The 27,697-nt window shown below is 37.0% G+C and overlaps 1 protein-coding gene across 5 annotated transcripts in view; it reads left to right on the top strand.

Annotated features, from left to right (window-relative positions):
• LOC134665092 (RNA-binding protein Musashi homolog Rbp6) overlaps window positions 1-27,697 on the top strand; it is a 589,057-nt gene that overhangs the window by 342,796 nt on the left and 218,564 nt on the right. For all 5 annotated transcript variants that reach the window (XM_063521913.1, XM_063521911.1, XM_063521912.1 and 2 more), the window contains exon 6: window positions 12,136-12,228. In XM_063521913.1, coding sequence (XP_063377983.1) covers window positions 12,136-12,228 — 93 coding nt within the window. The remainder of the gene's footprint in view (window positions 1-12,135; window positions 12,229-27,697) is intronic.

Below are 27,697 nucleotides of genomic sequence, written 5' to 3'. Positions count from 1 at the left end.
CGAAAAGCTAAATAGAACGTGAATCTGAATGAGGTCGTCAACTTGATTGACATTTTTATATACGGTCCACATCTTTTTTTAACCTCTATGTCAATTATTTTATTTATTATTAAATAAATAGCTTCTCTTTCAATAAATAGGAGGTCGTGAACGATTTATTGAAATTAATATATTTTATCAAAGAGTCGGGTCAGAACAAATGTCATATTATATGATAATTAAAAGTTTAATGTAATTTTAAGTCTGTCAGCTAACAAAATAAGATATACTTAACTGATAACTTGCAGCCAACGCTTATCTTTGCAGTAGCTCACACTGCACTTGGAAGATACTTTCCAGTGGAAATCCTTCCGAAAGGTAAAAAATATTCAAAATCCCAAACATAAAGCCATGTACGTGACGTTATTCGCGCTCGCGGAAGTTCGCCATATTGCCCCGTGTCAGCTGGTCGGAAACGTCGTCAGCGCCGTACTACAGCAGGTACTTTTATGTTCGCAATGTTGGAACTACTCCTAAAAACCCCTTGCTTTTTTAAAGGGAAAGTTTATTATTTTGTAATCAAGTTTAAATGATAGTGTTTGCCAAGGACCTCCTATTCAAGTTGGACGTTAGGCTCATTTAGACGATGCGAGAACTCGCATGCGAGTTTCACGAAACTCGCTTGAACACGTTGTACCTTCAGTAGTCTGTAGTGTAACGAAACTTCCATACGAGTTCTCGCACCATCTAAGTAGGCCTCTAGTCCATTCTGTTGAGATGCGATAATATTACTTTAAATGGCGTCATACTTATTTTAAGGTGTAGTTATTGTAATTTTAGTTAAATGTTTAGGGCATTTAAAGTAAAAAATATTCAATATCAAAAAACATGAAGCCGTGTACGTGACGTTATTCGCGCTCGCGGAAGTCCGCCATATTGCCCCGTGTCAGCTGGTCGGAAACGTCGTCAGCGCCGCAAGTACAGCGGGTACTTTTATGTTCGCAATGTTGGAACTACTACTAAAAACCCCTTGTTTTTTTTATAGGAAAGTATATTATTTAGCGTTTTATTTAAGTAAAGTGATAGTGTTTGCTAAGGACCTCCTATTCAAGTTGAACGAGGCTCATTTAGACGATGCAAGAACTCGCATGCGAGTTTCGTTACATCGCGGCATTTGGTCGATCGATTTAATACGTTGTAGTCTGCAGTGTAACGAAAATCGCATACGAGCTCTCGCATCATCTAAATAGGCCAGGGCTCATTTAGACGGCGCGAAATCGCATGCGATTTTAGTTGCGGACCATTAAGGTTACATCAATTCAGCCGACCAATCAAATAAACAATGTAATAAAACTCGCATGCGAGTTCTCACACCATCTACATAAATGAGCCCTTTTAGTCTAGTCCTTTCTGTTTAGATGCGATAATATTAATTTAAATGACGTCACACTTATTTTTAGGCGTAGTTACTGTAACTTTGCTAAAATGTGTAGGCCATTTTAAGTAAATTATGAATTTTATTTGATATTTATATTGAATTACTTTTAAAGATCTTGTAGTTCAGGCCTTCTTATACTATAGGTAGTGTCAATAGGAGACAATATTGCAAACTTTAAGTAGGTACACGCGATAAACCGGAAAATCAGAAACTTTATCTAGGTACCTTACTTCAATATTCGAATAAATTCGAGGAAATACCTATTATTAAATTACTAAGTAAGCGATATTTTTTTATTTTATTTGAACCAATTTTCTTCTACAACTGACAAATATAATCAGAACAAACACGCGAAGCCTTATCAAAAGCAAAGCGATATCTCATACAATGAAATTTCTCCTATGACCAATTATGAAGTTTCAATGGGGATTATGGTACCGTAATCTTAAAATACGGCGTCTTATTCTAGCAAGTTTGGTTTGAGAGGAACGCTAAGAATTTATTGACCTGCTCTTGCCATGCCATAAAATTGTAAAAGTTTTCCGTGGTACGCACAATTTAGTATAGTCGTGGAGTGTGTGCGGCCTTTACAACGCACACACACAACAAAACTGTTATATTCAATTACTCCGTATGCTGCTTTCGTATATTACACAACTTTGTTAATTCGAATTTTATTAAGTTCAACGTAACAAAACTTATTTTATACCGTTCTGTTTTACAACCCAATGAACCATTTCTCTCGTTTGAGTGTGAAATTGAAACAAGATTTAAATTCGTTTTGAATTTTGGTTTCTGGCGCCGAAGCCACGCATAAGTACACTTTAATTAACTAATTTCTAACTTAGTGTCAGGGAACAGTACATTTGCACAAGTCGCACGTGAATACATACCTTTTGTGTAATTAAACTGCGGGCAAACCCAGTTTAAGTTTAATCCTATAGCCTCTTGACACCGCTCCCACCCGAGGGGAGCTTATTTTGTTCGTCAACACTATCGACCGATGCGGAGACGAAAACCCTCAGCCCAATGCCTCATGTGTCATACAGAATAATACTCTTGCACCTACATAACACGACTCAGATTCCATAGTCGTTTTGTCGGGAACGTCGTTTTCTTTCGGTAGGGATTCGGAAAAAATACGGTTACAAGGCATATAGAGTTCAGTCAGACGGCAATCATTCATACAGATTGCATGTTTTGCAGGCAGCCTCCGTCATACATGACACTTGTTTCTGTAGTTTGTATTTATTTACTCACTCTTACGAATGGTGTGCCATACATTTCCCGGCACGTTTTGTGTGGAAGCGCGAACGCCAAGAAGTTGTTTCGTGACGCCATTACTTCTTGTAAAGTAAAGAAGAAAATGGTATCTACACTTTACAAATTTCTCTAAAATTTAATAGCGCAATAAAGTTGAGCGAGTAAACAGTAATATTGCCACTGTTTGATATTAATGTTGAAACCGCAACTTTGATAAAATTGTACAACTATTTTACAACCAGAGTATTATTATTGCTTTGAACAATAAATGGTTCAGTCGTTTACAAACATAGTATGCTCACAAGCGCTGGTGGCCTAGCGGTAAGAGCGTGCGACTTTCAATCCGGAGGTCGCGGGTTCAAACCCCGGCTCGTACCAATGAGTTTTTCGGAACTTATGTACGAAATATCATTTGATATTTGCCAGTCGCTTTTCGGTGAAGGAAAACATCGTGAGGTAAACCGGACTAATCCCAATAAGGCCTAGTTTCCCCTCTGGGTTGGAAGGTCAGATGACAGTCGCTTTCGTAAAAACTAGTGCCTACGTCAAATCATGGGATTAGTTGTCAAGCGGACCCCAGGCTCCCATAAGCCGTGGCAAAATGCCGGGATAACGCCAGGAAGATGAGTCGTTTACAAACATACTTACACGTGGTCAAACATTAACATTAAGAACATTTTCTGATTTGAGTATCGGTCCGTAGACTGTAATACATGTTAATTGTATGTCAAAAATGTGAAAATTAAAGCGATTTTTTTTAATTGAACCCGTAATCCTGGCTTGCTCGTGTATAATGTGGATCTGCAGAGGCTTAGTACAATTAGGACCTTGTTGCAAATTCTCGACATTTGCTTAATGTATGAAAATTTTAAAGAACGTACCGCGTTGATGGCACTCGAAACAAAATAATTGCTCCGGTCGCGCGGTCCCGGTTTTGGCCTCCGCATTCATTATTCACTTTTTTATTTCACTCTCCCCTCCGCTTATAATTTGACTGGAAACATAAAATCAAGTTTTATTTGATTATGCGTAGCAAAAGTAAATAAATAAACTCGAAATACCTCATGTCCTTTCCCTTTTACTTGTAATGGAGATGAAATATTTACGTTATAATTTACTTAGGTACTTACAAAACTTCTCATAAACCATGTTCAAGAATTCATTTATAACAAAAGCCGAAAATTTTCAGCGCTGTTATTACAACAAAGTTCTTATAAATTGCTAAAACCCCATCTCTGTTTCTGCTTTGCGTGTTCAAACGTTACCACACACCTTGCTATGTAATTCAGATTCAGAAGAGAAATCTCGAATTAAGTAGTCTACTATTGAATATTTATTTGAATTTCACTTATTTGAAACTCAATCAGACATAATTTAGTCTACGTAGTACCGCGTCAAATTACAGGAATCTAGCGCAGTTATGTCGGTCTTTGATTCTCGTGTCGATATTATATTCAGCGTTCCTGTCTGCATATTCGAAATAAAACATTCTCAGCGAGTCTTAACAATAGGTAGGGGTTAGCATGAGCGTAGGTTTTTGCATTTAGCAAAGATGGGGGAGTAAGCGGCAATGCGGCTTGACGTCTCGCTTTCATCCACTCATTGGGCGAGACTGCTAAAAGAAAGGCAAGTACATGCACACCTACTACGATGTAAACGCCAAACATAAGCGGAAATGGAGTCATTTCAATGTGTTTGAATGGTTTCGATGACGTTTTAGACGGCTAAAATGTGCCTTTTGTTTTGTAACCCTCGTGTAGGAGCGTGTACCTCTATCAAAAGAGATTTTACACAACAGCATTTCGATATTTAAGTTAGCTATCTTCCTATCTAAATAGATATTTAAAGTGAAATATTAAAACTACTAGAGCGTACCTATAGATTGCTTTAAAGTTAAAACAAGTGTAAGATCGAAAATGTAAATGTAAGACTCTGAGCTTCAGAATAGATACGAACTTCATATGTTTCTACCGTTGCATAGAATCTTCTTAAAAAAATCATGGGCTTATCAACCCATCGATCAGTCGTTATTTATTCAGCTCACGACGTACTCGTAATTCTAAGAAGTTTGCTCATTTACATGCATTCGCTTTTTCTTTCGTATTTACTTGTTTGTGCTTGCTTTTTCAGAATTGAAAAAAAACGTAACCCTAAGTATATATTTTATTCACAGCATGAGTTAATAAAATAGCTGTGTATAAAATATTGCAAACAAGGGTGGGTACTTTAGGTACAAACACTTGCATTAATATCACTTCACAGTCACGATTATCTATACCAAAATCGTCTCACCTTCGAATAACAATACGTGCCTGAGCCAAGTCTAGCTATTCTAGGAATTAACTAGTCTACAAAGCGTCAGATAGTGAGCATCAGAACGAGATAGAGATTAATACTGTGCAAGTGCTAGTGAAGCCGAGAAGCAATAACGTTTTGTTAATGTCTGCCATTTAGAACGTACACGGTTAGTGTCTTGCGTCGGTTGATGTCGCACGCCTTAGCCGAGCAGTTATTTCACGTCGCATGGAGAGGACTGCGACTGAAGTAACGGGACTGGCACGGTAAGCCCTGGGAATCACCATTTGCCATCCGTGCGGTCCTTGTATTGTTACAAATGGCACAGGTCTGCTCGCAGCCGCTCCGTGCGGACCTAATGAGCTGTGAACCAGATAAGGTGTGCGACACGACGAGACGGGATCATCTGCTATCTATGTGGAATGCTCACTGCGCTCAAGGTAAATGTGTTCCTCGACTTACGTAATATTGTGAATATATTGCCATATATTCACACAAACGTCGGAAGTTGTAATGTAGGTATTCTATAAAATATATTTAAATCAAACTTAGAAATACGTTAAGTTAATACGTTCAAGTCTTATTTAACTAGGAAATAATGATGCACCGTATTTTCTTACTCAAATGTATTTAATTTAATAAAAATCATACAAGGTGTAGCAAAAAATATTTTTTAAACGAATTTGTATTTATTTAAGGGCAAAAAACCATTCGCGTGAAAAAACTTTTCTTCTACTTTTTCCTATTCACGATACCTAATATGGGGTTTAAACGGATCCCCAATTTTTGTTACATTCTGTATATAATACCTATAGGCCTATAGTAGTATATACAATTATACATACCTATGTACCTATAAAGGTAGGGTCCGTGACAAAGAACTTGTATTTCATAAAGGTCAAGTTCTACGTCACAAAGTCTTGTAATAATGAAAAACGTGTAGCTCAATGCACGCATTTATTCAGGAAGACAAAGAATGGATAGGCAGACCAGACGCCGGGAGCAAACATAAAAATAAAACGCAACGTCAGCGTTGGAGCGACCTTTGTGTGGCGACGGGTGATCGCAAAATTTTCTCTGGACGGAAACTAATTAATACCCTCCTAACCGGACTTTGTCACATCCATATCATAATAATATACAGGGTGATTCATGAGACGTGAGCAGGACTAATCCTGCCCACTCAGTAACTGATAATTGATAATTGATTGTGTTTAGGTGAAACAACCACACTTTTTCCTATTTTTTAACTTTTTGGTGAGGGCAAATTTAATTCTCTACAATCATGGTCACCCTACAAGATCTAATTAATAAACATAAAACCTCATTAACCGTAATGACAGCATTTTGTTACGAAGAAAATAAACTGTCAAACTTGAGTGAGATACGAGTTTTCAAAAGTAACCAGTCCGTGATGACAGTGATGACATTCAATTTGACACAGAATATCGGTAGTTTAGTATTCTAATTTTAGGGTGACCATGCATGTCGTAAATAAATTAATAACTTTTTTTTTCAACATGACTAGAAAATTTACGTTAACCTCACTAATACTGATACGAGACAGTTGCTTATAATTTACGAAATGCGCAGTGTTAGTCCTGCTCACGTCTCCTGAATCACCCTGTATGACCATCCTTGTTTATGAAAATATAAATTCATGGAAATAAATGTACCTGAGCAATTCTCAAACAGTTTGCACATTTCGATCACATCTTAGATTTCTAAAAAAATATAATATATAAATAATTCATGTAATGTCTATAGAAGGTATACAGAGTCTAATTTCAAAAGCATCATAAAAAGAGATTAATCAAATAACCTTCACAGTTTAAAATGGTTTTACATTCAAAGTAATAGCGTGAGTGCTGACGTTGGGTGCATACCTTTAGATGCAGAGCGTTGGGGGATACAGGTGGAAACATAAAAATTTCACCGACGCAGCGTGCATGGCACATTATGAATTGAGTTAGAGTTCGTACGCGTTTCCAGGTGAATAATATCCGAAATCGACGTAAGCATTTTTTTTTGTTATGAATGGGCTTACTCATGGCCACAGACTAGCCGAGGCGTAGACGTGGCCTACGATACCGTTTATTTTCCTATATTTCAACTGAAACACTTAATTTAGAATTAACTTTAACGTACACGTATTGGTATAATACATATTAAATAAATTTGCTATTGTTATAATCAATGTTCGGTTTTAATGTGACTGATATATTATCATTTATCCTGCTACTGTAGTTCAATCAGATGGGTGCACAATAATCACGGCAATAATTCTTACAACATCCAGTCAGAGAGCTCCATTCAGAATAATTTCTAATCATTCTTATGATTAATTTCGGGTAGTTACAGTAGTCACATATATAATTGATACATTTATATCTGTTACGACAAGTACAATAATAAAAGAGGTACATGTTCTTAGTGACAACGTTGTTACACCCACTGGCTAGAGTGGAGCTCTAAAATTATGAATGAATAGCAAGCGATGAGTAACAGAATTGCGACGGTAATATATGTGTAACAACCGACAATATTCAACCAATACATACTTACGCCTGTATTCAGCTATAAACAATTAAATGCGAATTGAATTTAAATTTTAATGGGTTAAATCTTATGTTTATGTAATGAATGAGTCACAAACTACGCTAATTTAATTCCAAGTATCAAATTATTATTATTTTTAACTGGCGACTGAAATTGGAATTAAGTACAAATTAAAAGTGTTTACTGATGCATTGAGCTGTGACTATCTAATTTTGTGTCTAAATAAGCATCTTTACTATACATGCGTGTTCTTATAAGTTTGCATTTGAATTCTGTTGTATTAAATTATTATTTGGAAATGGCCCCGGGATATTGCAAACGGATGTCGTGCGAACGTGGACACGCGGACGCGCTCGCGATCCCGCGGTCGCGAGGGACGCTCGTGGCGTGGCTCGGGTGGTCGTGTTGTAATTGATGTGTGTATGTTTTTGTCGTGCTACGACCGTTCGGTGTTTGCCGCCGCCTCCGGTCAAGTTAGACTAAATTAAATTGTTGTATTTTTCACAACGAAACGACTGCGGTGACCGACTCCTGTTAACGAGGGGGCGGATAATGTCGTTTGGCCAAGCGGCGCTCTTGTATCTGCCGTAAACATGTTTGAAAATTTTGAATTATGACGCTAGGACGTGGACTAATTTTAGAAACCATTTTATTCATCGCTTTTGTTTTTATTGCGAAAAAACTCATTTAAGTAATTAATTTAACCAGCAGTGAAGTTTATTTATGAACCAGGTTTCTTAAAACATGACTTATGGTGGCGATTACGTGAGGCAATCACAGGTTGGGACCCAATTAGGGTATGCCAAAAATTGGATATGCGGTGAATAATAATTTTCCCAGTGGAGTAAACTGCGTTGTCCACATTTAAGGTAATTGCCAACAGTTTCGGCTGACGGCCGCCGGTAAACCTGACACTCGCTCCCACGGGGCCGCCCTTTACAATCCCACTAATAAATGCCGCTTTATCAAATTTTTATTTATTGTTTTATAAATATTTAACTCAATTTACGGTGTAGCGAAAAATTAAAGTCGCACTTTGTCTCTCTTTGCGGCTCACGTTTGGTTAAACGTATTTGACAAAGAGAGTATTATGAGTGATACTTGTTGATTTGACAATTAATTAACAGTTAAGTTCCATAAAATTGGTATTTTATTAATTACCCTTAATGTATCAGCTACCATATCGATGATTAAAATCGCAAATATCGATTGAACGAATGAATGAAGCGAAACGTGATCCATTCAAGATCGTACCAGTTATCGATGCGGGACAAATTGGTCCCACGCGTGATATTATCGCCCATTGGTTTATTTATTTTGAATATCACATCGATCTCATCTGTGAGATTACGGTGGGATGATTTAATCTTTTCTGATTTTTTTTTATTGAGTTCTATTATCCGCCAACGTTTTCTTGATTATAGTCATTTACATTAATGGAAAAAATGCAGATGTTATTGTTCATGCGTTCATGAAGTAAGACTATTTCTTGAAAAAGTAGAAATGCTATTGAAATTTAGTATAAATGAATTTCATATAATTGATCGATAGTCAAATACAAATACATCTAGATTTACGCATCTATTGAAGTTGAACATGAAGTAGGTTAATTTCAAAAGAACGTCAATAATCGCATCGTTTCACAAAAAATAAAATCGATGGTTTATAGAGAAACCGACTCGGGGGAAGCAGGATATGTTGTCACACTCGAGATTTACGGGAGAGACGGGGATGCTAGGGAGGGGACCGCCACTTGGACACGTAGCGGACCGGGCGGAGGCACTTTCTTGTCATTTATATTTGAGTGTGATTTCGTTTGGGATCGTCACAGAACTCCGAAGCGCCTCACTTACTTATATTAGTTACATTATGTTTCCGAATCTTGTTATATTCAATTTCTACCCAGTTATTATATTTTATCGCCAGAATTTTAGTACTTTCATATAATGAGATTAAGATATTGGGAAGTGGAATCGTAAGAACGCTAAAATATATAATAAATATAGGTAAATAATTGCAAATACCCCAGAAGGACTGATTTATATTTTCAATTTAGGTATATCACGCAATATATGTAATACCTATATATTCTTTTATTATTTCTGTGTTTCTCGTGTTTATATTTCTATGTACCTACAATAAAGTAAATACATACATACATACATACATACCTATATATTTAATCAGCAACATAAAAATATGCCATCTAAAGTAAAGTATGTACACGGTCTGTCAATAAAAACACTATTTAAATATTCAATAGCTATTTTAGGAACCTCAAATTTTAGGTACTAGTATTTTAATAACTTTCCCGCGTGTTGCACGTCCTAAACATTGAATGAATGAATGAATGAATGAATGAATGAATGAATGAATGTTTATTTGCTTCAAACAAGCGTATATATAGGTGTTACATTTTGTTACATTACTTGTAGAGTGCAATTAACAGTCGCCTGTTAATTCAGTCTAGTTTCTAATGGTGAGCATATCTACACAGAGGTGCGAATTCGTTAAACCGCACATGCTGATTGTAATATGTCACAATTTACACCATTTGTACCTATTTGGGAATACTAGTCAGTACAGCAACGGTAGTCAAAACAACGTCAATACTGACTAGTCATGCATTTGTATTAAAAGGGATAGCAAAGTCCGTTGCTACACGGGAATCCGGTTATGGTGGGGGGCCGGCTTAAGCCTCCACCATCTGAATATGTCGCCTTGAAGAAGTCGTCATTTATGAGTTTAAATATAAAAATGATTAATAAAATAATTTCAAAACAAAACAACAAAGTAATTTAAATAAAGGCACTCAATTTGAAATCTTCTAATGTGAGAGACGAACGTGAGAACGTTAATTATTTCGAAATACAAAACTTGAATTGAAATATAACAATGTCACAAGTTAAATTAAATAACGGGTTAGGTATTTGTAACTTTCGTAAAATTAATTGGCTTCTGTGAAGTTTTGTTTTTATTTTCCGCTACCGGCTCTATCACCGGCGCCGAATACCTAAAATCCCCATTGTTAGCTAGTCGCATGCTTTTTTGCTCGTTATTACTGGCATAAATATTCAAGAAACAGGCTCGTCCTTTGACAACGAGCCAACGATATTGACGTTATAATGAAATCCGCTATAAACGTCTACGCTTTTACTCTTAAAAGGTCTGAATATACTTTATACAATCTTAAAGCCATTTTAACTGAGAACCAGTAAAATAACTGTCACAATCTAACTACTAACTGTAACTGTAAACAATCTTAAAAATAACATAATAATACAGCAACCGCAAAAACCCGATCTTAGAAAAATGCGTATTCCTTGGTGAAAACTATCGGCGCAATTCGAGAAATAAATTAGAGATGCACTAGATATGAAATAGTAAAGATATGTGACGTTCCACGGCAAAAGGTACCTTATGGCAGCTGGCGCTTACGCTATTATTAACGCCGCTCCAATATTAAGCCGGGGAAACGGTACCTTACAATACCTTACCTTTTAATTATACATAGTGCTGCAGACATTTTGGACTAGTCATTGAGTTTTCACTTCTGTCGGCACTCCCGGAGTGCAACCCGTTGTTTTTTTATTTATAAAATATTTATTGAAACATTTTTGTAGATTTTTATCCATTACTATGTCTGCAAAAAATACATAGGGCAGACAATTAATGATCACTAATTTAATTGGAACAAGCAAAGATGTTTCATTTTTTGTGACGATCTCTCTTGATCTAGTTTTATTAGTAACACTACACTTCACAAGAAACCCTAGCAGAATAAAGAATAAAAATGTACTGCAATTTTATATAGTAAGGTCAAGATTCAAGTCCGCCCGCTTGTTACGGCGCACAGTCTTGAAACTTTGCAATCCTCAACCATACCGAGCTTTAATGAAGATGGCGACCCCCGATTTCAGAATTTTTGAATTACGAACGCTTTATTTCGTCTCTCAAAAGTCTGTAAAAAACGGCAAATTGATAATTTTGAAATACGAGAAATAGATATCGGGCATCTAGTGGTACGAGTATTAACAAGAGCTGGGCTGGCAAGAGCTGGATCAGAGTTTCCGCAAATCGTGGTCAATGGCGTGCAATAGGAGAGGCCTATGTCCAGCAGTGGACGAGAGTAGGCTGATGATGATGATGATGATCTAGTGGTATTAACAACTAGTTTTTACTTCTATTACTAGAATTTAAATGCCTAGTAGTGGAGATATATCGAAGGTAAAATTAAGAAAATAAGCGCTTGAAATTCAATATTCGGTCCTTAGACGGGACCAACTATTTAACCCATCATTATCGTTATATTTTTTATAAACTATTAAATTACTCAAACTGTCAACACGAAAAGAAAAAAGTAACCACTGAACTCAAATATGCATACTGTAATGTGTAAGGGTGGCATTTAAATTCGGGGACGCCTTCAAAAATAGAATCTATTAAAAATACTGCGTTTTTCGCTAGACTTCTTGTTATGCACTTGCCGCTTTAGTGAATTATTGAAATCTGCCATAGACAACAAATTTTTTTTACTACCTGATTGTCACAATTATTGTCACTGGTACATATTTTAAATGAATATAAATGTTTTGTTACAGATGGTGACCAGGACAAAGAAAATCTTCGTAGGAGGGTTATCAGCACCCACAACGCTGGAAGACGTAAAGAATTACTTCGAACAGTTTGGCCCGGTAAGTGAATTTTCTTCCAAAATATATGCCCTGGTTCAATAAATAGGTTTTTAAATTTAAAGGTAATAAATAATGAATATTATCCATAGGATATATAAGTGACAAGCAATGATACTATAACGGTGCATAAATAATCGAGTATAATTAAGATTTAAAATATTTTTTTGGCAAATTTTTCATTTTTGTTACAAGCTTTTATCGCTGACTGTACTTTTCTTTCCACATGCAACTAATGCTCATCGAGACAATTCTAAAAACCCCAAACACAATTAGGTTTCGTTTTTTTATCACATAGTTCCTATGGCCACCTTCGGTCTCCATCATCAGATCAGCTTGATGATACCATAAAATTGCGTTGTCACCCGACTTACGTATGTATGCAAAATTTCAGCTCAATCGGAAACCGGGAAGTGGATCAAATTTAACTTGCAAGATTTGATACCCACAGACAACGGTCAGGTGAAAGTAAATAAAAGCTTGTAATTACCTCCAATGTTTCGACAACGGCGTTTTCCCCGTGGTATTGAGGAAGACTTCTGATCGGACTGCTCAGCAACGGTAGACTGAACTTGTTCACTAGAAAATTTTTGACACCTGCGGCATGTGGGCTTTGGTAGAGTTAGGCCAAGAAAAGTCTGCACAGATTTTGATACTCCACGCGGTGCAAGTGTTATTTTAAACGTGAAACTTCTATGAAATGATGACGTATAAATAACACTAACACTTTGTGGGCCATCAAAATTGCTGCAGACTTTTCTTGGTCTAACTCTAGTATGGCGAGTTAAGGAACATGTCGCGGTTGTCAAAAATCCTTTATAAATAAGGAACATCGTTTCTATATACTGGAGTCAGTTATGTAACGCTGCCATACATGACCCAAAAATTTTTTATTAAGCTATGAGCTTCATCACATCTGATATTTGAGTAATTCTAAGCATTTCTAGCCTGAAGTGGGGGGGAGGGTGGGGTACAAAGACGGCCGCCATCCGTCATCTTTAAAAAAAATCTACTCTGATCCTGGTGGGTACTAGGGCAAGTTTGGTATCATTTTCGTATAAACCAAAGACGTAGAATTCATTGCTGATATTTGTTTTTTCAATTTCATAGTAATTTTACAAGAAAAACGTAAAAAGGTGAAAAATTTGGTTGGAGATTTTTGCTACGCGGAGCCGAAACTACAAAAGATAGAAAGTTGAAATTTGCACACTAGATTACATTTATAAAGTGTACAAGAGATAAGAAGCGATTTTGAGAAATTCAACCCCTAAGGGGGTTAAAAAGGGGATGAAAGTTTGTATGGGGTTCAAGTTTTATTTTAAGCTAGGAATTTGAAACTTCGTAAAACGATATATTATTAAAATACAAGAAAACTAATTTCAGCGTTTTTGAAAATTCATCCCCTAAGGTGGTGAAAAAGGAGTTGAAAGTTTGTATGGATATCAAAAAAAATTTCGAACGCGGGACTTGAATCTTTGTATTTGGGAATATTATTAAAAGACAGGAAAAGTAATTTCAGCGTTTTGTAAAATTCATCCCCTAACAGGGTTAAAAAGGGGTTGAAAGTTTGAATCCATTACAAATCCGAGTAGACACACATTTCTTATTGCCTCCCAGGCTTGAAATGCTTAGAATTACTCAAGGAACATATGTGATGAAGCTCATAGCTTAATAAAAAAATTTTGGGTCAACTTTATAACTGCTTCCGCTATATAGTAGAAAAGTTCGAGACGCCATTTGAAATCAGAAAACATTGCAATTTCAATCGGGACGATGGTTTTAGAATGTCATCCGTATCCGGTCATTAGTTAATGTATGTTTTGGGACCAACCAAATCTCCCTCGCAATGGGAATGTAGTTATTTTTAGCCAACCTGTATAGTTTAAGTTATTACAAAGTAAGTTTTTGATATATTATTTCTGTATTTCATATTTGTTAGCAAGACGCAGGAATGTTGACATGTTGCGTGAGACATGTCAGCGTCGAGAGCGTGAACTTATGCCAACTTCACTCGCGAAATTTAATTTACATCGAACTTTTTGGAAAAGTGTACTGAATTCGCGCTGTCATGTCTCAGTTGTTATTAGCCAACCCTAATTTTGCCCGTAGCTAAATCATTTCGTGCACATAATATTAAACACGTTACCCTCGAATTAGGCGCGTCTGTCAAAGTAGCAAACTGTGTTATGACTATTTCATGCTCGCTTACTTCGGTCATAATAATAATAAGGATGGATGTCACGTGTGTGACTGACGAAAAGTGTATGGCTCAACAATCTACAACTAATAGTACCTACAAGCAGAAGGAGTTGAAAATAGAGTACCGGTTAATCCAGTTATAATATTAGCTGAAAATTGTTGAGCATTAGACTTTTCGTTCTTCGCGACATCTAGTGTCAAGTAGCGGTACTAATAAATCCGCTACTTGACGCTAGATGTCGACTACAAAAAAACCCGCGTTTTAATAATAAAACTGATGTATCTCTATCTATGCTTCGGTCCCGAATATAAACAAATCAGATAAAAAAAAAATCGCGTATTGTGTAGTTTTTGTTAGATACCAGTAATATGTATACTGAGTAAAATATGCAAAAACCGGGCAAGTGCGAGTCGGACTCGCGCAAGAAGGGTTCCGTACCATAATGCAAAAAAAAAAACGAAAAAAAAAGAAAAAAAAACGGTCACCCATCCAAGTACTGACCACTCCCGACGTTGCTTAACTTTGGTCAAAAATCACGTTTGTTGTATGGGAGCCCCATTTAAATCTTTATTTTATTCTGTTTTTAGTATGTGTTGTTATAGCGGCAACAGAAATACATCATCTGTGAAAATTTCAACTGTCTAGCTATCACGGTTCGTGAGATACAGCCTGGTGACAGACAGACGGACAGACGGACGGACAGCGAAGTCTTAGTAATAGGGTCCCGTTTTACCCTTTGGGTACGGAACCCTAAAAACTGACAGTTAACGCCGTCAATCCTGGTAAATTCAAAAGTAGCATAACTATGTATATACCAGTAGAAAAATAACATTTCCACTATATTGTTAATGTTGAAGTCAATACCAATACAAAGATGCTGATCAAAGAACGATTTGCTTTGTCACATCATTGTCTTAGATCGACATTGAATGAGGCTGCCTTCTTAACACCATCGGTCGGCGCTAAAGCGGCGCGGCGATGGGCAAAACCGAGCCTTGGTATTTGACATTAAAGTAAATATTCCATTAACGCCTTATCGCGCCTGCCGGCCTGGAAGTCTGCGATAAGTTGGTCTTTGTCTGGCGGCCGCGCAGCGCAGGTGTCTATCTACAAAAGTTTCGTCGTAATTAGCCCCGTATCCATCGTGGATGCACACTAAGGGACTTTTCAGAATTCAACATTGGCTACAGCCGGGGAGTCATTGTGCCGGCTCTCAAAGTAATCGGTGCCTGCCAGTCGCCCGCGCCGGCCGATCAAGACCTTCATTACCTATTATGAGAGTTTAGAATAACGAGCCAACGAGTTTTTCGATGTGATTGATGCCGAGCGAAGGAAATATCCTGAGAGAGATAAAAGGAATTTAATGAAGACTTTTAAGAATAATGATTAAGGGAATGGTTATTCCTTTTAGTCGGAGGCCTAATGATGGGGTCTTTTCAATTACTTTCTTCGTCTACGAAATATTGTGTAACCGCAATTAATCTAATTAAACGGGAGGAAGGAAAACCGGCTGGTGTGTACTTAACAGGACGGTGTACATACGAGTAGGTAGCTCTTCAATAAACCGGCTTCTGGATATTTCTTCTAGATACTTTTATTCTGATTTCATTTTTTGTCGAGACAAATATAAGATTTCTGAGGTCAATTGTAAATTAGGTCGACCTTGACACGCTGTATCTACTATCAAAACCAACGCTTACACAAAACGTTACATAACAAGCCTATAGGGTACTTCCAACGCGGCAAAATAAATTAATTATTAAATTAACCATTATTACATCCAAGAACGCACACGGAGAATTCTGATTACAAATTAATTCAATAACATTCAAGCCGTGCACTGTGCTCCCAACTCGGCATCATTTCGTAAGGGTGTCACATTTTGAGCAAGTTTAATTAACAATCCAGTCGCTTTTGTAGGTGCCTTCATTAGTGTATTTGTGGATAAACATTGCGCAATGAGCTCAGTAACTCGGCGCAATCTAGGTGCGTGCGTGTGCGTGGGACCCAGCTACGATACGAGGCGAGGTGGCGTGCCGGCGGCGGCACGGCGCGGCACGTGCGGCACCGAGAGCCGGCCCGGTGCGGCCAGCTCCCGACACTACTGGCGATGTGTGCGTGCTCCGTGGCTCCGATGTCTCGATACGGCCCCGGCCCACCCCACGTGCGAGCTTTCCGAATGCAAACTGTCTCAGAATATCAAATGAGCCCCTTAAATACCGAACACAATGACTACGCCCACCTGAAGCAAAGGCCGCGGGCACGCGTGCACGCAACGCCGCCGTAAATGAAAGGAGCACGTTGGGTCGGGACCGAAGGGTGGGTTCAACCCCGGTAACGATTTCCTCCAGATAATGGAGAATTTTCTGATGAAAGCTGCTTGGCAGTGCCCTTTCAAGTATTAGTAGTATTTATGGCCTGATCGGTCGCTGCAACTTTCATTCCCTTCAATAGTGTTCGTTATCGCTCGCTTACTATCGGTCGCTTCTAGAGATATTCCCTTGACATCATCCTTCCATAAAATTCCCTCCATTTGGAACTTTTAAGTGGAACTAAGGAGTTAAGCTAAAGAGTTATGGAGATAACGTGCCTTCGGTTTAATCGGCACAGCTGTGGTCCAGTAAAATAAAGACGGTTTCAGCACTATAATACAAAAAAACAAAGAGGGTATATTCTCACATAAATATAAAAGAAGACAATATTATGTGAAGTATAAGAAAAATCGTCACGTGTTCCTTAGTGTGACCGCAAAAGAAAATGACGAGCGAATACGATGCCATATATTTTGTAGTAGGTAACTGAATTCTAAAGCGTAATTTTTTCACCGGATCTACGGAGTCACACAACGCCATCTACATTAGTTGTCAAATTCTAAGCACGAATTTGTGTATGACTTTTGTATACCTCATCAATTAATCTTTGGTAATTATTAAGATGACAGAAATAGATTGCCTTGGTTGATTTTAACGGCACCTAAATAAAAAACATTATCTAGCACTCGTAACAATTTCAGGATTTTTAATTGCTATAATTATGTAGGCTAATTATGAGTAGCTTATCATGTGGCTTTTTGATAGCCGTTAGAAATAACGAATAATATGTGTAAGAAAGATGTTAAAGGAATTAAAATTTCTGTAATTTAATAACTTACGCGCGCCCTAACCTCGTCTCATAAATTAATTTCGGGTAAATTGTTACACTTATGAAAAGGATCTTCTTAATTACAGTTTACTTTAAGTTGTTTTGCTAACAAAATTAAATAGTTTTCTCTTGTTCAACATGCGTCACATTCTTCTAGGTATATTGTGTTCCGTATAATATAAATAGCTTTATATTAATTTTTACTCGTTTTTTTGAAGTTTTGAACTTGTTTTAAGCATTCAAGCAGTACCAACTTAGCGTTCAAATTCATTTGGAAGTCGAATGCCGGTTACCGGCTCCGAGATGCTTAAAAATTAATTAGCCGAACGACCGGTGTAATCTCTGCAGACTGCGACGATTAAGTGTTATCTAGCCAAGTTTGTTGTTTGTAATGTTTACCCCAGGGGTCGGGGTGTAGGTGTCATCTTGAAGCGCACCCCGAGTCGCTTGCGTCATTGCTCCCCGAGTCTTCGCGTCTGCCAATCTCAACAGACTCTTAGCCCTCACAAGTTTGCCGCAGATTGCTTACATTTTATTTTTTCTGTTCTCATGAAAATGTATGCCGTCTTTATCTGTCTATCTGCTTCGCTAAAACGATCTTATTTAATGTTAAGCGGACAACTTTATACTCAACATTTTTGGTTGTGATGCTTAAATAAAAATATACTTTCTGCGTAACGGGTTTTTCGAGTATCCGTTTGTATTATGATTATATTTAGCGATGCGAGATAAGTGAGTTATTCTTTTCCATTGAATTATCTATATTGACCTATATTCCATGTCTTAGCTCATTAATATCTCAGTAAAGCAAAGTTATCTCTTTACTCTTGACTTTGGTAATAATTAACAAAATTTGCTTTCTTGCAAATCTGGCGTCTTGTGGTTCTAAGCTCAGCTAACGATGAAGTTTCCTAACCAATATAAAGTTAGCGACCGAGCGTTCGCTAAGCGTCGCACGCACAAGAGGGTGTCTTTGAGAAAGTTCCGTTGCATGCTTGATTCGCCATTGTTTTAGCCGTCGAGCGAGTCCAAACTCTGTCCGGCTCGTTCCAAGCTCGTACGCAAGCGTGTTGCCTCCTGCTCCGACTTGCACGATTACTTGTTATTATCTTAACTTATGCTCCTTAACTTTGTATGGGCTATCGACATGTTCTCTTGACTGCAACTGCATGCCGGAATTCCGTACACAGTTGCAAATGGCGTAGCAGGTGTTTGTGCGAGTTGCTTTGTGCTTTTTACTTTTATGAACAAACTTGAAATGTTTCAGGTGAGAAAACAAGATATCTATGATCAAATATTTTGATGGAGTTATATCACAAATTAAACAGCGTATCTTAAAGAGTCACTGCGTATTTTTTTTATAGTTTGCTACTATATAGATATAGTGTATTATGTATATTAAAACTATTAAATATCAAAACTATTTATGATTCATTCAAGAATACTTAGGAACTAGGAACACACAATTTAAAAATAAAAGTCAAACATTTCATAAAAACGTACCCGGATACGCAGCCTATACATATTCATCCGGATTAGCTACAACCGCGCAATGCCCTTCCTCGAATCGAACTGTTCCGGTCCGCTAGCGGAATTTTCCGCATCAAACAGATTATTATCAGCTCGATACCCATATTCATGACGTAACAAACTTACATGCAGCGAAAATATCGGCCAATCTCATCAAAAATATTAATGAATATTTATAACAACGGCGACCCGCTTTGGCAAGCCCGTAATATTTGCCTTACAACGTGATGTATTTAATGTTAAATTTAATATAGCTAGAAATCATAAATATTTATATTTACTTAAAAATATACGTACATTAAGTATCATCATCATCATAATCTCAGCCATAAAACGTCCACTGCTGAACATAGGCCTCCCCTTTGGACCTCCATACGCGCCGGTTAGAAGTGACCCGCATCCAGCGTCTTCCGGCGACCTTAACAAGGTCGTCTGTCCATCTTGTGGGCATTAAGTATATTTATTCCTATTTTCCCGTGAGGACATTTGTTGAAACGTTATATGTTTTAGGCATATTTTATCTGTTTCACCTTGCGTTATAAGATATTGTAGTTAATGTACTCGTATACTATGTGATATGTTATACTTTCATATACACAAATATTTACTGGAACAGATCTGTTAAAGTGTTCAGTTTGCATTTTTTAATACATACTGCGATCGAAATATACTTTAAAAATAAACACAATCTACCGTTCAGTAATAGGACAAACAGGGACGCAAGTAAAATGTTCGCTCATAGCTGTAAGTCATTTATTAATTTTAATTTTTAACCCATTCCAAAAGCAAATTCAATAACATCCTAGCAATTTCCGCTTTCATTTACAGACTAGCACTTAAAAAACAACTGCCCGGAAAAACGTAAACAGATTCAGCTGATAGGTTTATAAAAACCAAATGTAACTGGATCCCTATTCGTCTCTTATCGCTCGCAACACTAACTAAACATAGCTTACTGTCAACAGCACTCGAACTGTAACCGAAGCGGGCCCGGAATTCGGCTTAGCTGTAGCCTACTTCTATAGGTACGATATCATCGCAAACCGTATATCAATCAGTTGTTACAACGCGCCACGGTTGTCGTTTATCTTCGGGTCCGTTCGGATCTGTCTGTCCAGATTCGTGCATTGTTCAGACATTAGCCACGGTTGCTGAAACGGTGGATGTCTGAAATGCCAGTGGCGGTAGAGGCGCACCCCGTTGCAACGGCGGTGCATCGAACGGCCGATAGCGCTTCCAATTTCCTGACTTAAATTGCTCTAATTTGGTTATGCGCTGACGGGTGATCGAAGGCTGCTAAAGCCCTGACCACCAACGACACTCGAGTTGCGGCATGTAATTTGTATAGGCTTTTGCATAACTGTTTTATGTTCGTATATCGAGTTTGATACTAAGTATAGTACTACAATGTTATTTTTCGCTTCTACCGTAAGAAACTGCAGAAATAGACGTTCCATAAGCAACGAATTATGCTTTTTAATAAGAATTGAGACTACCCACTTAAGTTTTATCGGACTGCCTCAAAGTTACTTTAAGAAAGAAACTTGAATTTTTTCGATGGCATTATATTAACTTAATGGCGACCTAATTGGAGGTTTTTATGACTCCTACGATCCATAAAGTAGGAATTAAGTGCTACATTACCGACCTACTTCATATTATTACGAAAGTTTAGATTTCACAAAACGGATAAGTTAAAAATATTTCAGCAGTCAGTGCGCTTTAGATACATTTGTGATAGATAACAAACACATAGAATTTCAGTAGCATACTTAATTGTTTTAGAACCAACTCAAGCTTAGTGCAATGATGATAGAAAACACCGTACTAATACTAAAAAACGAACTCAATATACCTATATTTCGTTTTTTTAGCATTAGAAAAATGATAAACAATCTTGATGTGTCTTTTAATTGAAAAATACGTTTTAAAAATAAGTCACGTTAATACGTACCTAATAATTATGAATCTAATACGATCACTTATATTCTTCTGCTTTCATAAGTAATAGTTACTGATTATTGAAAAGAGTTTTTCAATTAAAAGACATGTTAAGATTGCTTACCTTTTTTCTAATGCTAAAAATACGAACAAAAACTGATTGATATATTTTGGGTGAAAGGTAAATCGGAAAGTTCAGCCCTGACTGATTAAATGTGGTGTCTTTATTTTCTGTAATCATAACAAACATTTAAAATTATGCTTCAGATTAAATTAAAATTCCGAAATAAAATGCACTTGCGAAAAGGAACTCAAACAGCTCTGGCTCTAATGATTACGAGCACATTTTTCTAAATAGACTTTACTTTTTCTTGCTTTTTCGTTTGCATTGGCATTGAAGCGAGTCGGGTAGCAGGAGTGCCAATATATTAAGCAAATGGCGAACTAATTACGCTCCGAACGATTTTACAGGACCACGTAATGACCCCTTAAGGAACTTCTCTTTTAAAATATGGTTCACTAGGGTGTAATATAATATTTCCTCTATCTTGTTTGAAATAGTCTTTTAAATCGTTCACATGACCAGTTAGCCATTAGTGTACTCGTAATATGGTTAAAGAGTTATTAAACTTCACCATTTTTTTACAGTTTTCTTTACAATGGTTTCTTTCGCTGCGACACATAAATTTGCAATTTGCCTTGACAGCTTTAGATAATTTAAGTGTAGTTTTCTGGCGTGGATTACCTATTTTAACCAAAACAAGTCACTAAAAGTGCTTTTATTTCATTCAAATCCGTCTTGTTCCTCTATTTGCCCAAAAACAAAGAGTTTCGGAAAGTCGCAGCGAAACATTTACATTGTCGTATATTCTGTTGATACAAGAGCTTTCGCCGAGAGAAATAAAATCGGAATGTGGTGGGACAATGATGTAATAGTTTTCTCGGCATTGGGGTGTGGCGGTACTAGAAGAGATTAACTGGAAAAATAGAAACATCATAGTGCATTATAATAGTATATTTAACATATTTAGTAGTATACTCGTAAATATAGCACGATAATACAGGTAATCCCTATTTTATTAAAAACATTTTGAATTTGAATTTATTATAATATATAATATATATAAATCAAAGGGGCCATGACCCCCTCTCCGGGGTTTTCCTGATGCAGAGGCTGTCCATAGTGTCCATCACAATCCAACGCGGCAACGCAGCGAGCGTGATGGGCACATTTGCGTCGGGGGCCGCCCGGGATGGGTTTCAGTACCTACTGAAACCTAAATATGTATAAAATAAACTACCTAGTTTATTTTATACATATTTAGTTTATATTTAAGTTTAGTTTTTAATTAGTTTTATGTTTAAATTATGTGTTTTTAATATTTGATTGTATAATATATAATTAATACTAATTCATTCTAATGTTATAAATGCGAAAGTGGCTATGTCTGTCTGTTACCTCTTCGCTCGTGAACTGCTAATCTGATTTATGATCATGAATTATGATCAATATATTTATCAGAAGGTATCTCCTAAAATGATTAATCCATATACTTAGCTCCCTAAACCCTGTCTTAAAAAACATTTCCACTTTTTAAAAACGTGCCTTAAATTTAGTGAACAAGAGCGCTTAAGCCTTACATTTTCTTGATTCGTCCTAAGTGCGTCCGCACCCGAAGGGGTTGGGTGGGGAGGTACGGATAAACCCTGGGGCGAGCGATTTGTATTAGAAGTCTAGTACTCGTCCTGTTCGTAATTGTCGACGCCCCGGGCTCCGTCGCGATACGTCTGCCATCCGAGGACGTGACGAGAACAGGTCACGGTAACTAAAAGCTTTATTGGGGTTTTCGGATAAATATTGTCAATTTATGGTAGAATGCATATTTCATTATTTTTATTGTCTACTTATGTGTAGTGTATACTTTGTTGTAATGTTGTTAACAGTGTAACGGGGAAGCTACATAGTCGATTGTGTTACAAGGAAGCAAAGTTACATATTTACGGCGTGGGCGTACATTAAATATTGAGTATAGTGAGAAATTCAAGTGTTTACCGAAATAATTTTGCAACCTATAGCTTTTCACATCATCTATGAGGAAATTATTGTTTCATAATATTATTTAAGCGTAAATTAAATTGTTAAGGGACCCACTGACTAACAGTCCGCCGGACGGTATCGGCCTGTCAGTTAGAACAAAATTTTGACAGTTCCGAACAACTGACAGGCCGATACCGTCCGGCGGACTGTTAATCAGTGGGCCCCTTTATGGTTTCAAAATAGTATGCACGTAATCGATTAAAAAGAAATCTAAATCGTTTTTTTATACCAAGTCGGCGCCAAACAAGTATAAGACTCGCCTGATGGTATATGTATATCCAGTCCACACCAAGCAGTCAGTAGCCTATGGACTGTGGATGCGATTATATTGTGTACACTATTTTAATATTTCATTGTTTGAGTTTTTTATACTGGCAATAAAATTTTGATCTATCAGGGAAGAAAAAGCCCTTTTTCAAATAGCCAAAAATATTTTTGAATTTTGCAGAATAAGATTATCCATTAGTAGACGATGTCTCCGTGTCGTTTGCTTGTTTCTTATTTGTAAGGCTTAGGCTTACTTTTCTTTGAGTAAACTCAGAACACATAATTATTTAAGATGTTAAGCAATAGGGGCGATGGACCAGTGTGACTTTTTATACTGTGCTATAATGCTATACATCAGAAAATAATAAATGTTAGTACATAACTTAAGTAATCTAAAAATAACCATAAAAATAGGACTATGAAAATATAAATATTTTTTCCCGCAAACTTGCTACGAAGAAGTTTGAGATACTCTTTGGAAAACATTCATCGGATGGCAATATCCGACTGGTTAAAAATCCTTTAAAAGGTTTTCCCAATAAAAAATCTTCCAGTGAAATTTAATAAATACGGTTCACGCATCGACTAGTTCATCCTGTTACAATACTCGGACCCGATGGGACATCATAAGCCGATCATTTACAAAATAACAAAATAAATTAAAATACGAAACGAGTCCCGGAATTCACTCCCGCCAAAAGCTGCTGTGATGTTGCCCGATTATCTTTTGTTGGTCAATTTTAAGGTAGCTACTCAATTATTCAATATTCGCGCATCACTACGTAGTTTGAATTAAATGTAACACCAAGAGAAACAAGACGCTTAAATAAGTATGCGTAACATTGCAAAATCATGAGTTGCACTCCTTACATACATAGAAGTTCAGTGATTCTGACCTACATCACATCGAAAGGTTAGGAATTAGGAAATTTCTTACACAAATTGAACCATTCATGGAGTTGTTAACTCAAGTTCCGTTACGATTTATTTAAATTTAAGCAAAATTAATAATGACGAAAAATATAAACGGAACATGAAGAAAGGGTCGCCTTTAAAATGAAAAAATCAACGTAGGCATTTGAATCAGCTCACAACAGAGCGCCCGAGACGTCTTATTCAAAGCTCTTTCAGAATCGAAAGAGGTTCGTTTCACGCGTGTGTGAGGAGATTCCCCAAGTCGACTTTGCGGACTCGATTTTATAAGCTCGCAAAGCTGATTCGCGGCCGGCACAATTACATATTTTATTTCTCCCTATCTGACGTTAATAAAAGTGTTTAGATTCCGCAAAACTCTCATCATCTCGGCCTATATCTCTTTTTTGTTCTCGCATTAACTTTCCCTTTTAAAAATACAGGATTTTCATGTGGACGGAACTGTTAAATAATTCTTAAATTTTGATTGCCTCGTTGAAATCCGCTCGGATTCTACAGAGGGGCTCTTCATTTATTGTTCCCATTTCAAGGGACAATTAGGTATGCTAATTCATTCATTTTATGACGGCTTTGTGAAAAAAATTCTTTGAGAAAAGATCAGTGTTGGGATTTAGGTGGGAGGTTTGGTTTAAGCGGTCGGAGGTGGGGGGGGGCAGGCGCCTCATGGCGAAGGTTGACGTCTCACGCGGCGGGCTGCTTTGGTAATTAATGGATGCTGCGTGGCTCTCGGAGGATCGTTCTAATGCACACAGATTCTATGTAGGTAGGTACTTCGAGAACGTCCAAGCTAAGCTAACGCAAATGACAATCCTAACTACTTAGATATCAGTAGGTATATTTTATCCAAACAACTTTAGGACTATCTACTCTGCGTACTAAGAGCTAGGTGAACAACTACCTAAATATATGTAGTTAATCGTTAGTATGAATGTTTTATTGATTAGACAAGGCGAGTAACACTTATGAATATTTCATTTCGATTAAATTGTTGTTTTGCAAAGTGACATATATAAGTCTATATTTTCACTTATCTATTTAGTAGAACTGATCATAGTTAATGAAACATTTTGTCTCACGATATTTTATAAATAAAACATAAATTCCGACCGCCCCAGGAAAACGTCGAAGCAAGTATTTTGCACCACTCGTCTACCGGGAATATATTATTATCTTACCATCCGAAGTGGTAATACAAACCGACGCGACGGGTGTATTGTAACAAGTTTCGGTATTTTTTATAACTTACGCATTATCTTTCCGGCGTGCGAGGCGGGAAAGTGCGAAAAATAACAGAGCGGGCGAGCGGTGACAATTCAAACTGTCAAATAATTCAAGGTGCGGCACGGCGTTTCTCACAATCAGCTAGATCTACGGCCGTTGCGAGCAAGACTCAGTCCGTTCCTTTTTTCCATCATTCGGTTTCTTTATTTCTCGCTTCGCTTTATAAGAGTTCGGCATCTCTGCACGAATTCCCTGGATGAAAAGGTATTTTTCACGCGCGGTACAGAGTACTGCGCTTCGCGTAGGTACTACCGCTTGCAATCATATAAATGCATTGAGCTATCAAAACATAACAGTTACCTATACTATAATAATATACAAGAAGCGTTGAGCATAATAATATTATATTATAAGCATAATATTGGCTAAATATTATGTTGTATTATGTTTAAGGGTAACAAAATGCAACTAGTTAGTTATCATATCTACGTTTTTATCACTATGTTATAAAAGCATCTCATTTTATTATATAGGTAAAGGTGAATTCAAAAGCCTATCCAAATTTTTCTTACAGGAGAAATTGCCTACTACGATATTTATGACAAAAAATCTTCTCATCAGTGTTAGTTACAGTAGCGTCTCGACCTACATTTTTATAAAAATCTCGTCATAACACGAAGCAGCTCCACATCCCTCACTTACGGCACAATGTTGTAACGTCGTGTTTTATCGTAAAAGAAAACAAAAGCAAGCGTACCCAAAGTAATAAAGCTGCTCGATTTCCCCTATTTAGGACTGGCGAAGAGAATTAAAGTTCTTTTTAAGGAAAAGTATACACAGAATGTATCCAGAGCGCGTAATAAGAATTTTCTGGTATCACCGCGAGTAGGGGCGGGTACTTTGACGAAAAACCGATGATGAAGCACGATCATGTCGCTGAGATCCCCGCCTAGCTGACTGACAAATTGTCGAACATTTTTTCGCTAAAATTCCTTTCCTTCGAATCCAATTATTGAGCCTTACCGATAGAACGCTTTGCCGTCTTTGTTGCTAATACACAATTGATTATGATCGGCTGAACAACGCGAGGGAATCGAATTGAGTTCCTTGAAAATCTACACGTTTGTTTTTCATTTCATCAGATTCGTTTTATGTAAAGTATTTTACTTCACCATTTAGCCGCAATAGGCATATAATATATGGGCGTCAACCTATGAATAAATACAAAATTTCGTCACTTTATCAAGAACTGAACACTCTTTGGGCCACAGAAAAAATAAGAGTTCCGTATATTTATGCAATAAGACAAAAATATTAAATTTGCTGTAAAACACCTATCCACATAAATTATTGTGAAAATATTGGAAAGTAATCATTTTCTTTTTTGTGTATAGGTATTTATTTCCTTTTATATACTAGTACCTGACAAAATAATACTAGGCAATATGAACTAAACATGTACTATAATTTTATTTTTGAACATTTCACACATGGGATGTGCAATTTCGCTCAGCAGCCCGCCTAGCCGAGGTTACAATCGCTATCGCTTCGACAACGAAAAGCATTATGTCTCTCTATCACTCTTCCATATTAGCGCGACAGTGACAGTTGCGTTTCGATCGCTACGGAGCGTAATCGATTGGCATCTTGGCTACGCGGCCTGAGGCTGTCTAAATTGGTTTGTTGTGCAAGCACTAACGCAAAGCGAGTGTAAGGACTATGTATGTAATATCGTAGGTACCTATATGCTATTCGATAATTCTAGATCATCTTATTGGCGCTCATCATATTAATTATGTTATACATAACTTCCTCTCAAGTTTACATCCAACAAATCATTCCTACTAATAATATAACAGGACACTCTACAGTAAAAGTTGTCTCAAAATGTGTGTTAAGCTTTTTAACAAATTGCCTGAACACCTTAAAGAGTTGAATGCCAAAGCACTAAAACCAAGGCTCTATAAATGGCTACATGGACAAACCTTGTATAATATTAATGAAATTTTAAATTGACGGTTCCTTTAATTAATTAAATTTCTTAGCTTTAACATTGACATTTGAATTGTTTTGTATATATCTGTCTATTTTGCTTAATGAATTGTATGTCCTAGAGTTTAAGGTGTAAATTTGCATGCTAC

Source organism: Cydia fagiglandana, chromosome 6 (genome assembly GCF_963556715.1).
Source record: "Cydia fagiglandana chromosome 6, ilCydFagi1.1, whole genome shotgun sequence".
In the NCBI taxonomy this organism is placed as follows: Eukaryota; Metazoa; Arthropoda; class Insecta; order Lepidoptera; family Tortricidae; genus Cydia; species Cydia fagiglandana.
Note: the sequence above shows the minus strand (reverse complement) of the source record. Positions and strands in the feature narration are given on the sequence as shown.